The sequence below is a fragment of the Drosophila biarmipes genome, chromosome 2L (genome assembly GCF_025231255.1).
Source record: "Drosophila biarmipes strain raj3 chromosome 2L, RU_DBia_V1.1, whole genome shotgun sequence".
Taxonomy (NCBI): domain Eukaryota; kingdom Metazoa; phylum Arthropoda; class Insecta; order Diptera; family Drosophilidae; genus Drosophila; species Drosophila biarmipes.
This window is the reverse complement of record NC_066612.1, coordinates 22,862,322-22,876,433: the sequence shown is the minus strand read 5'-3', so window position 1 is coordinate 22,876,433 and position 14,112 is coordinate 22,862,322. Positions and strand designations below refer to the sequence as shown.

At 40.3% G+C, this 14,112-nt stretch overlaps 3 protein-coding genes across 19 annotated transcripts in view; all 3 read left to right on the top strand.

The window, feature by feature from the left end:
- LOC108036749 (uncharacterized) overlaps positions 1–3,564 on the top strand; it is a 39,222-nt gene extending 35,658 nt beyond the window's left edge. For 7 of the 14 annotated variants that reach the window (XM_017113060.3, XM_017113059.3, XM_017113058.3 and 4 more), the window contains 2 exons: positions 1,109–2,334; positions 2,903–3,044. In XM_017113060.3, the coding sequence (XP_016968549.1) occupies positions 1,109–1,971 (863 nt within the window). In that variant the 3' untranslated portion in view covers positions 1,972–2,334; positions 2,903–3,044. Of the gene's footprint in view, positions 1–1,108; positions 2,335–2,902 lie in introns of those variants that run through there. The other 7 variants (XM_017113067.3, XM_017113062.3, XM_017113066.3 and 4 more) reach the window with 5 other exon arrangements.
- Positions 3,565–3,870: 306 nt separating this feature from the next.
- On the top strand, positions 3,871–8,684 carry LOC108036750 (CD63 antigen). 3 transcript variants are annotated; one of them, XM_017113069.3, is made up of 4 exons: positions 3,871–4,020; positions 5,946–6,036; positions 6,963–7,565; positions 8,441–8,684. In XM_017113069.3, exons 2-4 carry the CDS (start codon positions 5,968–5,970, stop codon positions 8,513–8,515), a joined length of 747 nt encoding a protein of 248 aa, XP_016968558.1. In that variant the 5' UTR covers positions 3,871–4,020; positions 5,946–5,967; the 3' UTR covers positions 8,516–8,684. The 3 variants fall into 3 exon arrangements, with proteins under 3 accessions (XP_016968558.1, XP_016968559.1, XP_016968560.1); XM_017113070.3 differs by lacking the exon at positions 3,871–4,020 and adding an exon at positions 5,799–5,880; XM_017113071.2 differs by lacking the exon at positions 3,871–4,020 and adding an exon at positions 5,818–5,876.
- A 1,099-nt stretch (positions 8,685–9,783) lies between these two features.
- LOC108036807 (tetraspanin-6) lies at positions 9,784–13,160 on the top strand. Of its 2 annotated transcripts, none has more exons than XM_017113155.3 (5): positions 9,784–9,858; positions 9,967–10,075; positions 11,280–11,468; positions 11,792–11,962; positions 12,522–13,160. In XM_017113155.3, exons 2-5 carry the CDS (start codon positions 9,995–9,997, stop codon positions 13,005–13,007), a joined length of 927 nt encoding a protein of 308 aa, XP_016968644.1. In that variant the 5' UTR covers positions 9,784–9,858; positions 9,967–9,994; the 3' UTR covers positions 13,008–13,160. The 2 variants fall into 2 exon arrangements, with proteins under 2 accessions (XP_016968644.1, XP_016968643.1); XM_017113154.3 differs by having other exon boundaries at positions 9,819–9,858; positions 9,964–10,075.
- Positions 13,161–14,112: the final 952 nt, after the last annotated feature.

Below are 14,112 nucleotides of genomic sequence, written 5' to 3'. Positions count from 1 at the left end.
TTAACTTTGGTGAGACTCTTCAAACCACACGCACAAAAATACAGTTAACACTAAACTAGCTCAAATTTGACTAACAGCGTTAAAGTTACTGATAAAAACCAGAACTGAGCTAGTTATACCAGTTACTTGCAGAGTAATAGTGTATACTACTTTCGTCGGAAAGTATGTAACAAGATGAAGGAAGCGTTTCCGACACCATAAAGTATATATATTCTTGATCAGGATCACTTCTTTATGGGGTTGGCTAGTGGCCGAGTCGATCTAGCCATGTCCGTCTGTCCGTCTGTCCGTCCGTCCGTATGAACGCTGAGATTTCGGAAACTATAAGAGATAGAACAGTCGAACTTGGCATGCAGATTCCGGGGCTTCCTACGCAGCGCAAGTTTGTTTCAGCGTGGTGCCATGCCCACTCTGACGCCCACAATCCTCAAAAAAATCTACAGTTTTTATGATAAAAAAAAATTTTAACAGAAATGTATTTATCGCGCACAAACCGCCCAACACTGTGGTGGCCACAGTTGTCATCATAAACATTTTTTTTGGTGAACTGAATTTGTCTCATTAAAACCTTTCGGTTGGCCTAAAAAATGTCGGCCACGCCCACTCTAACGCCCCCAAACGGCTAAAACGCTTAAAACTGTCTGCCGCCCACATAACATATACCAAAATAGCCGTTAGGTGGCGCTTCATAATATTTCTTTGCTGCTTATATATCTCCATTTCTATTTTGCTCCGTCAAGCTGAGTAAAGGGTACTTGATAGTCGAGGCACTCGACTATAGCGTTCTTCCTTGTGTTAGTTTAGTTTTCTTACTTTCAATTTTACACATATACCTACACAAAGTTAAAACTACCAAAAACGCACTGAAGTCTAGGCGTAATATTTCAAACATTTTTTAAGCAGTTGTTAAACAATACATTAAACATTAATGGCCTTTGAATACCGTTTTCTCGTTAGCATGGTAAACTAAAACACCTTTTAAACTCTTAAGCACCCTACGTGTTCTTCCCCTGAAACCTTAGTTTTGGTTTGCCATGTGGACGAGAGAACGACCCCCAAGTTAAGTTTTCGGTTGGATCTGACAGTAGTCCCCATTTCTCCGCCACAGGTCACTCCAGTCGCTCTAGGCACAGTGAGCACCCGTCGTCGGGAGCGCGGGAGAGCAGTCGGCCAAGTAAGACGAGATCGAGTCGCAGTAGTCACGACTCGGAGACGACACACAAAAAGTCCTCAGCGACCGCCAAGAGCACAACAGCCAACTCGAAATCATCGAAAACCACAGCGCATAAACCACCATCCGCACTAGCCAGCACCACAACAACACCGACCACAACGCACCACGAACTGACGTACGTATACGTAACGAATTTAGCCAGTACCCATACCGACACCAGCGAAGAGTCACCAGGAAAACCAGTCGAAAGGGCCGGCGAACCAGCAAAAGAGGCTGACTACGCCAGTATCGACGAGGTGGAGGTGTCGGAAACACCTCAGCCCCCGCCGCGTAGCAAGCGCAAGAGATCCCTGATACCCGTGCCAGTGAGTCAGCCCGCCAGCTATGAGTATCGCACCAAGCTGCAGATGATACCGGCCAGCTACTCGAATCAGTCCACTCTGAGGTGTCGCAGCCTGGCCCGCAAGAAACCCTCCCTAAAGGCCACCCAGTCGACCAGCTCGAGCTTCGCCTTCCTGCCCTATTTGCCTGCCAAGCGGAACTCGAGCGTTAGCCATGTCTATGACAACTACCTGCTGTACGCCACCAGCGAGGAGTTGCGAAAGTCCGAGAAACTGCGTCCCTATCAAAACAATCTCAGCAATGAGCATGCGCAGCTTTTTGGCGGCGCGGCGCCAGGGGTGGTGGCCAGGGAGGGGCGTGGTCGCCTGGGCGGCTGGCCAAGGCGGCTGAAGATGCGGCAGGTGCGCAGCAGTGTGTCCACCCACCAGCCCTTTGGCATCTGCACATGTTCATAGTCAGCGCGGGAAAAGCCCTCAAGAAACCAAAAATCCGAATAAATAATAAATTACACTTCCCTTGGCAGCCAGGATCTCGTCACCCAACTGCACACATCCAAATAATCCAAACGCACGGCTACGTTTGCAATCCCACTGCCTGGCCGACAGCGAACATTTTCCTAACCCAAAACCACCCACCAACCCAACCACTGTGTTCCCCATACTAATACTAAACCCCAGAAATATTACCCAAGTGTGAGAGATTTCGTTTGTTCATTTTGATTATTATTTGTTTCGGAGCGCACACATCACAAACTCGGCCAAGGCACAAAAGCACAATCGAAAGGGGCCTATCTGGGTTCTGTTTTTACTTCTCACAGCGTAAGAGTTTTATTCCAAATTGTCTTTTTCTTATAACCCTCCGTAGTGCATGCTGGTTCTTGTGGGAAAGTAAAAGAAGTGGTTCGGAAATGGGTTTAACTGTTGTCGCCTAGTCTCCAGACAACCGACAGTAGCATTGCCTAAAACCTTTTACCAAACAAAATTCCAACTCAAATTCACTAACCACATTCAAATAGTTTAACCTTTTAATTTTCCTAACCTTCACTGATCTTAGCACGTTTAATAATCTCTCACCTCTATACTTGTAACCCATGCTCACTGCGCTCTATCAGTAGGATCAGCTCTATAAACTGGCTATGAACATGTTGCTGGACACCAGGAAAACTGAGCAGAACCCATCAATGAAATTGGATCTAAGCCAAAAAGAAACACAACATCAAACAGTCTTGCTCTACTCTCTTTTCTTTAGCCACTGGAAATACGTAGTTGAAGTAGAAATTGGAAATACTATCTTAAGTAAACCCGAACAGTAGAAACACCATTAAAAATATATTTTAACCTTTGTAAGTGAATCGTAAATCTGACAGGATGTTCTCTGTCTCCGCAGACACGGTAAAAGCACACTGAATGGACACCAACATCATCAGCACCAGCACAGCAGCAGCGGCAAGCATCAGGGAGCTGGACATGGCCATCGGGAGCAGCAACCACATCATGTGCACGGCCTGACCACTTCGTCGATTGCGAACAGCAGACATCAGCGCGACCGCCACGGCAAGGATAGGAAATAGGCCACTGCAAGGCACTCCAGCGAGAAAGCAACGAACTACTAAAAATAAACACTAACTTAAAGACATCTGCTCTTGTAATGCGTACTAACACCAGCACGACCAACCCAATTCGATGAGACTTTCTTGGTAATTTGCGAAATTTTCTGGCATTGTGAAAAAATTTCAAACAAATTACTCGAGGTTGACGGGTCCTATCTAACCGATCTACTAACTCTTCGATATGGCAAAATGTGTCTTTGAAAATGTTCCACCTCCCAGTTCCTGTTCGCATTTCCACACACCTTTTCCCCACCACCACAAGACGCTTTGGCATTGCACTCAAAATTCAAGTATTAAAATTATGCCAGCAGTCCCCCAAATGAAACTAAAACTAAACATATAAAATAACAAATGATACTCATATATATTCTTCGATAGCATTTAGTATACGAAAAGCAAAAGTGAAAGAAAATAAATATAAAACATTTTTCAATTATAATTTTTCGAACACCAATGACTTCCTTGAATACGAATTTGGAACGGGAAGGACAAAACACACTTTCAGAAATGCTCAAAACGGTCGAAGAAAAGTTTGGTCAAAAAACAATCGATTACTGGTCTATAGCATTCAACCTAATTAAATAAAACTGATTCAAGAACCTGGCCAAAAGACGAAATGGAAAATATATCACTCATGAAACTTGTTAAACTACGTGGAAGTTCTCTTTTCGCAGACCCGTGCTAACGCTGGGAAAGCTTTTCGCAGCTTTTCCGCCAATAACTTTATTATATATTTTACTTTTTATCACTAAACTCACACAAACCAACGGCGTGATAGGTAGCAAAGCTTATGGGTGGTCGTAATAATAATCCTACGTTAGCGTTCCGGTAAATGGAAGAGCCTCTCAGTTGTTGTCCAACTGCCGTCGAACCAAAGTTGTCTACTTTCTGCGCTGTGAGTAGACTGAAAAGGAATGAAAGCTGATAAAATATTGTAAAGTGACACTGCATTATGCTCCAAGGGGAACACCGATAAGAAAAAAGCTTGCCTATAGTTATACCTTTCAGAGCGGCACATTATTATGTATTTGAACGTGTTAAGTGATTCTAGGCACTCTGATCCACTGCAACACCTGGTGTGACACATAAATGAGTCATCGACTTGATAGGCAGGGAAACCATTGGTATTTCTTGCCTATCTAATAATTTGATAATATTCCTCGTTATCAAACTCTATAAAGGGTTTCGAATTTTTTATAGCTCTGAATTGTGAAAACCCCGTATTGAAGTCGGCTTAGAGTTCGCTTTTTGACCTACTTCACAATTAATTTAAACTCTATGGCTTCCTAATTTACTTTTAAATAATCTGCGACATTATTATCAACATTTTGTGAGTAATCAATAAATAACAGTTGCCTTACTTGCAGTGTCACAGTGAGTGAGTCACTTCTTTATTTAGCAGGGAATCCTTGTAATCCCATTTATAAATAAAAAAAACTATACCTTTCGGCTGAAATTGGTAAAGGATAATTGTGCAAATTCAGGTTCCCCTTCTGGGCCACATTGGATTTCGGTATACTCCAAAATGTTTTTTGTGGAAAGGAAAATATCAAAATCACTTGTGTTTTGGCTTTGCTATAGATTAAAGCTCAAATGTTCTTATCTAATTCTAACGTATCTTATCGGTTCCAAAAAGTTCGTTTATCTTGTCTGAAATGGCGCTCTAGGCAACATCAACACAAAACAAAAAAGTAAATTAACTTCGGCAAGCCGATGTTTGTATACCCTTACAGTTATATAATAATCAACCTTAGTGAATAATTTGTTTATATTATTTTCCCACTAATTTCCCGATTGTTTCTATGGCCGCTTATGATATAGTCGTCCGATTTTGTTAAAATTTAATTCGAAATTGAGAATTAAATAAAAAAATGTTATTTCCAAGCTAAGATGGTTATATGTCAAAAAGCACCAAAGCTATAATTTGTAATATATATTATTTTCCTACCAATTTTCCGATCGTTCCTATGACCGCTATATGATATAGTCGTCCGATTTTGATAAAATTTAATTCGAAATTGAGAACTAAATAAAAATGTTATTTCCAAGCTTAGAAGGTTATATGTTCAAAAACACCGAACATATAATTTTTTCATATTATTTTACCATTAATATTCCGATCGTTCCTATGGCAGCTGTATGTTATAGTCGTCCGATTTTGATAAAATTTAATTAAAAATTCAGAACTAATTAAAAAATGTTATTTCCCAGCTTAGAAGGTTATATGTTAAAAAACAGATAATTTTTGTTAACTTTTTCCCTTATAGTTCCTATGGGAGCTATATGATATAGTTGTCTGATCCGGCTTATATACTACCTGCAATAGAAAGAAGACTTTTGGGAAAGTTTCAGCCCGATATCTTCAAAACTGAGAGACTAGTATGCGTAGAGACGGACAGACAGACGGACAAACGGACGGACAGACGGACACGGCTAGATTGACTCGTCTAGTCACGCTGATCAAGAACATATATACTTTATGGGGTCGAAAACGTTTCCTTCACTGCGTTACAAACTTCTGACTGACATTATTATACCCTCTGCAAGGGTATAAAAACAGCAGGTAGTTGACTACTTCACTTAAACAAAAGCAGAATACTATATTATTTACTGATAAGAAAAAGTGTATATATAGATTTTTGGTGATTAGAAGTGAAACCTTCCTTGGTGTCTTACTTTGCTCGGCAGTAAACTTTATTTAACTTTGCGAATCGATTTGCAGCGGTTGTGTTTTATTTGCCCGTTCAAAAAGTTGGTCAGGTTCCTACCTATAAAAATGTTAATATTTTATATTGAGCTTTAATACTATTGATTTTACAGAGCCTAAACTAAAATAGTCACGATGTCGCTTTTAACTGGCAGTGCCAATGCGGTGAAATATACGCTCTTTGGATTTAACTTGATCTTCTTGGTAAGTAATTCAAAAAGTTAATTGTTTCGATAAGTCACACAAATGAGCTCGAGATATATTGGCCGAGCGATTAATGGTCACTGGTAACAGGGAATCACACGTAAAATCAAATCTATAAGATAAGTACAAAAGCGTTATACTTTGCTTGTTCGCTACTTTTGTATTTCCTATGCCACATGCATGTGATAAAACCCACTTGAAACCATAAGGCCTGCATTCCATTCAGTACAAGAAAGGAGGCCAAAGTCGGTAGGGCGAAGTTGCTATACCTTTGCAGGATGTTCCCGTGGAAGCATTAAATTTACAGATCTTCCCGATAGTAAACTAAAAACCACTTACAGATATATTAATTTAAAGTTCTGTTTACCAAAAACGAAACGGTTTCCGTTTTATTTTGACATACAACTTTCAGTAGTTCCTATAGCTGCTATATTATTTCGTTCGGTTTTCGAAATTATGAAGTAATAAATGATACTACCAAGAAGGAAAGTAAAAGTTTTCCTATTAATTTTGTTTTAATTTTTTGTGCTATTCCTGTTGGATCAACGTTGTCAGACCCGGCTTGCTGCGACCTCTATACTTCATTCAATAGAAATAGGACTTCTCTATAGCTTTAACACTAACAGACCAGTTTAGGAAGACAGACGGATGCTGATCGAGAATATAGATACTTTCTGGGGTCGTCTCCTTCATTGCGTTGCAAACTTCTGACTGAAATCATTATGCCCTCTGCTAGGACATTAAAGTGTCACTCATTTATTTTCGGCATTACAATGTGCGAAAAGTCTTAAAAGCATTATCTTATCTAAATTCCGAACAACTGTCAACGTCGAATGGCAGATAAACTTGTTTAGTTTATTGGATAAATAATGAGTGCACTTCGTAGAAATATTTATAAATCATCATCATTTTATTTATCCTCCCAGATTACCGGCATTATTCTTATTGCCGTTGGAGCAGGAGTTGGGGCCGTCTACACTGGCTATGAGCTCTTCCTGGCCGGCAAGTTCTTCTCGATCCCCACGTTCCTGATAGTGATCGGATCGTTCATCATCGTGATCTCGTTCTTCGGTTGCTGGGGTGCCCTGAAGGAGAACTACTGTCTGGTTCTCAGCTTCTCTATCATGCTGGCCATCATCTTTATCCTGGAGCTGGCTGCTGGCATCAGTGGCTATGTACTGCGCAACGACGCCTCCAAGTTGATCAAGACATCGCTGACTGCTTCGCTGAGTGAGTATGGTGGTGACAACCAGAATGCCACCACTCGCCTCTGGGACGATGTGCAGCGGGAATTCGACTGCTGTGGCGTGACCTCCTACAGTGACTGGAAAGTGACCTTCTCCGACGATCTGCTGCCCATCTCCTGCTGCTCCGTTCCCGTGGGCGCTGTGGGCACCTTCAACTGCTGGGCCAACGTGACCAGCGTCGGCGTGCGCCACAAGTACGGCTGCCTCGACGGATTCTCCAGCTACATTTCTGCCCATGCGGTCAGCCTGGGAGCGGCGGGCGTGGTCATCGCCATACTGCAGGTTAGTTGGTTTGATTAAGGGCCAGCCCCATTGGCATTACCTTTAAAACTGCGTGCAGACTAAACACCTCCATAAATATTATAATAATTATATATTATATAATTATATAATATTCCTTACTATAAAACTATATAAAGAACAGGAAAGGAAGTTAACTTCGGCAAGCCGAAGTTTGTATACCCTTGCAGTTATAAAAAATAATCAATCATTTTATTAAATTGAAGTCGAAATTCTAAAAAATATAAAAATGTATATTCCAATATTATAAGATAATATGTCAAAAAGCCTCAAAGCTATAATTTGTTTCACATTATTTCCCACCAATTATACGATCGTTCCTATGACAGCTGTAAAATTTTTAAATTTTTTCGCGATAGTTTCTATTGTAGCTAGAAGATATAGTTGTCCGATGCGGCTGGTTCCAACTTATATACTACCTGCAATAGAAATAAAACTTTTGGGAAAGTTTCAGCCCGATAGCTTTAAAACTGAGAGACTAGTTTGCGGAGAAACGGACGGACAGACGGACGGACAGACGGACATGGCTAGATCGACTCGACTTGTGACGCTGATCAAGAATATATATACTTTATAGGGTCGGAAACGTCTCCTTCAGTACGTTGCAAGCTTCTAACTTCTAACCCTCTGCAAGGGTATAAAAATTAATATATATATATAAATATTCTTAATTTACCTAAACGTTATACTACAATTTAATATTCAGCACATTTGATTCGGGAGATAGAAAACGGCTTTTAATTAATATATCTCACCAGATAGCCTCCTTTTCATTAACAACAAACTTGCCTTCATAGCTTGCCGTTCCCGTCGACAAACACGTAGTAACCAAATTTGTGTTTCTTTTTTCCCACCAGTTCTTCGGAGTCATCTTCGCCTGCTATATCGCGCGTGAGATCAAGATACGTAACGGCATTACTGGCTTTATGTAGGTCCTAAGGAACTTGAGTCTGTGCAATGCGAAACCAGAGCCAAGGAAGCCGAGCTCAGCTGCTTACTCTTAAGACTTTATTTAATCTATAAATGTTTTTAGTCCTATATTGAAATTTTCTTCTACTTGTATGAATAAAATATCTTGTTCTGAACAAAAGTTTTACCATATGTATAGATTGTTTGATCTGTGAAAGCTTGTCTGGCATAACGGGCTTATATTGGCTGGAATATAACAACCCAATCTTATCGATCCTATATGGTTTGTGGTCTATATGATTGCATGTGCATTGATCTACGCAGTCAAATCGTTAAGAGTTAAGAATTAAAAGCTTAACGATAAAGAATAAGCGCATTAAAGAGCAACTGATAGCCCTGTCCAATTATTAAAAACTAGGAACCTTAAAAGGATGTTGTCTCGGGCGAAGAAGATCGCGCTGGACAACGCGTCCAATATCCGCCGGACTGCAAAACATAAAATGCCATTCAAAGTCTTAATACTCCAAACATCCATATAAGCAATATTAAAAAACAGTCCAACCAAATAAAATTATTACGTCCCCACCAAGGCAGACAAGCTGTTAGCACACTTATAAGCAGGCACACCTGTGTTTACCTCTGAATAATTTAAGTTATTCGTAGTGCAGTGGTACTAAAAAATCGATTTAACTCGGATGTTCACTCTCTTAAACTGAATTTGAATCGATAATATACTCGATAAAGCGAATGGCACTGACATGTGAACTTGGCCGGCAAAGTATATTAAAATGTAGAGTGGGTGAAGGCACATATGTACATACATACATAGGTGTATGTGTCGCATTTTAAATTTCGATAGCAATTTATAATAAAGAAAACTGAATATTTCATTGACTCTACCCAATATTCGATAGCTTCCACTGTATTGCGAAAACTCGGCTAATGGAAACATGGCAGTCTTTATCTTATCTGATGTTTGTCTATCTGGCAAGCTAGAACAATTGCTGCCTGATAAGCTATCCAGAGAGTGCCAGGTGCACAGCAAAAAATGAAATGTTTTCAAAGTGCAAAATAACATTTGAAAGTATGCGAAAACTGGTTTGATGATTAGAAGCCAGCATGATTCGGACAAGAGTACTTTGTACTATTTTCTACACCAGCTTCAAGCTTGTTGGCACTAGAATCTTTTATACTCAATCGTTGTGAATTCTTTTTCTCGCAGTGCAGAGGGAGAATGGGCGGGTGGGTGGCAAGGCCGGACGGCCCCTTTCAGAGCGTGGGAGAGAGACCCACGACTGGCAATCGAGTTCGTCGATTGCGTTTAGCGTTTTGCCACTCAGTTCACGTGTGACTAGCAAAAGTTAAAGTACGTTCACTGCGAAGTCGTCCGGGACACACTAAAGCGAGCGATATATACTATATCATCCCCTACATCGGAATCTGCCTGATATAACACTCTTTCCAATTGCAGCAGACATTCGAGCGAGAACTGGAATAGCAGAATGGCGAACCGCGACTTACAGCTGAATTCCGGCATGAAGTGCGCCAAGTACATGCTCATCATCGTGAGCTTCATGTTCGCGGTGAGTCGATCCTGGATGTTAATCATTCAATAGGGCCATCCATGAATCACAATTCCGCCATCTTGACTCATTTTCCACTTTCTGCGTGTGCTTGTTTTATCACATAATACACCTACTCTTATCAGCCTTAGAGGTAAACAAGAGTGTGGGTGCTGCTGTTATTGTGAATCATTTTTCACACACGATAGTCGCTGATAAAATATATAAGACAAAGTGGGAAATCGGAAAGAAGAAAAACAGGTCAAGACCAAATGAAAATGTTCTCTTACCAACTTTTTTGAGAAGCTTTTGACAGCAAATATTAATAAGACTAAAGCCTATTTAGAGTATATGCAACATAACGCTGGTTACAATAGATCGCAATTTACAAACTTTAAAATTGAACATAACTCAGTATCTGTTAATACTACCTCAAATTTTGATCTAGTTCCTTTCCGTATTTCACCAGTATTTGAAAAGCTCTGTTGCCCTAAAACAGAAAAATACTCACTTTGATAAGACCACAAGACATAAATAAATTTAGCTGTGTTGGTAGGGCAATATACGAGTATAGATGCGAATGCACTTCTCAGCATTGTATAAAGTTGTTTATCAACAATCTTCCCATTTCCAATACTTACATACTTATTTTTAAGCAAACAAATATTTTTTAACGTGCAGGGGTGCACGTGAAGCACAAATGCTTTTAAGTTTACAAACTATATTAGCAAACATTGGGAATAATAGGGAAACACTTTAACAATGCTATGCAGTTATTGTTTCAAATGTTAGATCTTCCAGAATAAGTTATTAGTTGATCGGCACAATAATAAAACCCACATGTAGAAAAAAAGGCGAAACCGAATGCTTTTAAATAGTTGGTAGTGTTCTGAAGAATGAAGGAGAAGAACTCGTAAGACTAGGTCATCAGTCCAACACGAAAGGGGCAAAAACGGCCCCAAGAAGTTCATTAGAGGTTACGAAAATAATAATATTTTCAGAATATCGAATCGCAAGCCTTTAAAGAACATCCTGTCCTCAATTTCAGAACCTTTCTCAGTATTTGAAGCACAAAGTGTAAGAACGAAACGTCCGTAAATAAATCTTTCTTTTAATCGTACCAGTGCAACTGGATGCCCTTCACCTAAAAATAACTGCGCTTCAAGTTCTCGCAATGTTTGAGAAAGTCGAACTTTTCTTTAACCTTCTTCCCCTATCCCTACAGCTGACCGCCATCCTACTGATTATGGTGGGAACTACGATCCAGGCGATTTTCGGCGACTTCAGCCTGTTCATCGATGGACACTTCTCCTCGCCTCCCGCGCTCCTCATCGCCATTGGATTTATCCTGATCGCAGTGGCCGCTCTGGGAGCTTATGGAGCCGTCAAGGAGAGTGTGATGGTCATTAATCTGGTGAGTGGAAGACCTTAAATGTATAAATAGGTTAGTAGATGTTGAAAGTTGATGCACCATGAGAACTTTGATTGCACAAGCAAATGGCCCAACGACAGCAAGCACTTAAGTAACAGTAATTAATATAAATACTTTTACTAGATAGTATAAATACATTTCACTAAGGTACTGTTAAGATGCCCTGTTGAATGTTGCACCAGCTTCATGGAGAAGCTAACTCTAGAACTCTAACATTACCTGCAGCTTTTAGTACAAGTCAAATTATAGATTATTCCACTATCTGTTCTGTGCAACCGTGGAATAATAGTCTTACTCCTTTTCAGTACGGAGTGTGCCTGTTCCTCGTGTTCATACTTGAGGTTTCTGCAGCCATCGCCGCCTTCGTGATGCAGTCCCAGGTTAGAGGCATGCTGATCCGAACAATGCACCAGGCGCTGCAGGAGTACGACAACGACCCCTACGTGGCGGCTGGAGTGGACTTCATGCAGTCTGGGGTAAGTGTGATAAATAGTGTTATGAAAGTGGTTCAAATCGGACCATTCAATACGAAGAAACATAATATTCGCTTCCTCGAAAAAATTCACTGCCTTTCAAAAGCAATTGGTTCGGGAGAAAGAGCGGTGAAAGCGTAAAGTGCAAATTTAGAATATTTTATGGTTTTCGAACGAATGGGGTCAGCCTAAGAACATTTCGGATGCAGTTTGGGAACAATACAGAAATAGGAACAATTTCCGCAATTTGGCACCTACTAGTTCTTCGGTAGAAATTGTGACCAACACCGTTCGAAAGGTGAGAACTCAAAGTGGAGAACGGATTGTTCGCCAATCATGAAAAATGTTCTTGACTTCATTCGTTCTTTTTTTCTGGGTGTGCTTAGAGAAACGACGTAAAAGTTCTTTTAAAAGCATAAGTGTATAGTCGAAAATAGATTTCAACTTACACGCATGTTACTCTTATTAATTATAGGGTTTTCACTGTTTGAAATAGTAATTGTTAAGTTTTAGAGAATTTTTATAAAAATTAATTAACTATTAAAATTTTACCTGCTTCAAGCTTGAGTGCTGCGGAGTGGACGAGCCTGAGGATTGGAAGGACTGCTATGGGCCCAACAAGAACTCGACCCTTGGAGCGGACGACGTGGTGGTGCCCAACTCGTGCTGCGGGAAACAGGCCATAGATTTCAGCGACGTCAGCCAGGTGACCTGTCTGGAAACCTTCGATTACGGCTGCTTCCGCAAGATGAACTTCATAGTTTCTCAGAGCGCCATGTTGATCGCCACTGGAGCCACTACGGTGGCCTTTGTCCAGCTGCTGGGCGTCCTGTGCGCATTCATGTTGGCCAAGACACTCCGCCGCAACAAGTCCATCCGCGAAGCCCGCCGCTGGCAGCTGCAGCAGAGCCTGGGCGTCCTCATCTCCGGAGGAAAGATGGGCCCGCCCCAGAACTCGGCGGTCACCGGCTACCAGCAGCTGGACAACGGCGAACAGGGAACCCACGAACCCTATACCTATACGCCCCAGAGCCCCAGCGTTAACTAGGCGTCAATACTGATCAAAGCCCTATTTATACCACATAGCATACCCAAAGAAATCCGCTTGTAAATGTAACTTTATAATTTGTTAACTGAAAGATGTAGTAAAACGAAATAAACGCAATGGCCTAGGACTACTTTCTGTAGTCTTCAAAGAAAATTATTGGGATACGAGGAAACATTTTTTTAAAGATATTACTGTGAGCGCAGACCACGTAGTAACGAAGCGCATCAGAAGGGTGTGCGAAGGCAACTACTGTAAATACACGAATAAATGAAAATCTACCTTAGTCTTCCGACTGTTACGAGGGACACATTAATCGAAAAGTATTGCAAAATCTAAAAGGATGGCATACCAAGACCTTAAGAAAATCAAAAGCGGTGAAAGGGTAAAGTGAAAATTTGGAAATGATCTGTTGCGCCCGTTGGGGATCAATACCTAGCTTATGTTCTTGCTTAAAATACCGTTCGAATTACACCTCAATGGCCAAAAAACCCTTTAAAAGTAATACGCAAAACAAGATTTGGGGGGCTTCAAAAAAAGTTTTATTTATATAATATTTATATTATTTCACCCGTATTTATCAACAAAAATTACCAAGTTTACCAGTTCAGAACATCATACACTGCCTGAGCAGTTAAAGGTCCTGGAAATTTAAGATGATGTTTAACAGCTCAATAGAAGAAATCTTGTTTCTACCACTTTTGGAAAAACTAGCTACTTTGGTGAGAAACAAGAGAGGAAGTTAAGTACGGCAAGCCAAAGTTTGTTTACCCTTGCAGTTTAAAGAAATAATCAACGTTAGAAACACACCGTAAATTTTTAAAGGATTATTGCTATATCACTGAAGAATATTAAAAAAATACATTTCATTATTTCTCTGACTGATTTTTTGACAGCTATTTGTTAGAGTCGTCCGATTTGTATTAAATTTAATTCAAAATTCTTTAAAATATAAAAAAGTATATGTTTAATATTATAAGATAATACTTAAAAAAAACACCGAAGCTATAATTTTCCGATCGTTCCTATGGCAGCAATATGAAAAAGTCGTACGATTTTGGTAAAATTAAAATTAAATTTGAAATTCAGAACTTATTTAAAAAAACAC

What these genes read in the sequence shown, in the direction of transcription:
- LOC108036750 (XM_017113069.3), top strand. Translation starts at nt 5,968, where the DNA reads ATGTCGCTTTTAACTGGCAGTGCCAATGCGGTGAAATATACGCTCTTT. An exon ending in GATTTAACTTGATCTTCTTG is followed by an intron (nt 6,037 to 6,962) that starts GTAAGTAATTCA and finishes TTATCCTCCCAG; the next exon opens with ATTACCGGCATTATTCTTAT. An exon ending in TGGTCATCGCCATACTGCAG is followed by an intron (nt 7,566 to 8,440) that starts GTTAGTTGGTTT and finishes TTTTCCCACCAG; the next exon opens with TTCTTCGGAGTCATCTTCGC.
- LOC108036807 (XM_017113155.3), top strand. Translation starts at nt 9,995, where the DNA reads ATGGCGAACCGCGACTTACAGCTGAATTCCGGCATGAAGTGCGCCAAG. An exon ending in GTGTGATGGTCATTAATCTG is followed by an intron (nt 11,469 to 11,791) that starts GTGAGTGGAAGA and finishes ACTCCTTTTCAG; the next exon opens with TACGGAGTGTGCCTGTTCCT. An exon ending in TGGACTTCATGCAGTCTGGG is followed by an intron (nt 11,963 to 12,521) that starts GTAAGTGTGATA and finishes ACCTGCTTCAAG; the next exon opens with CTTGAGTGCTGCGGAGTGGA.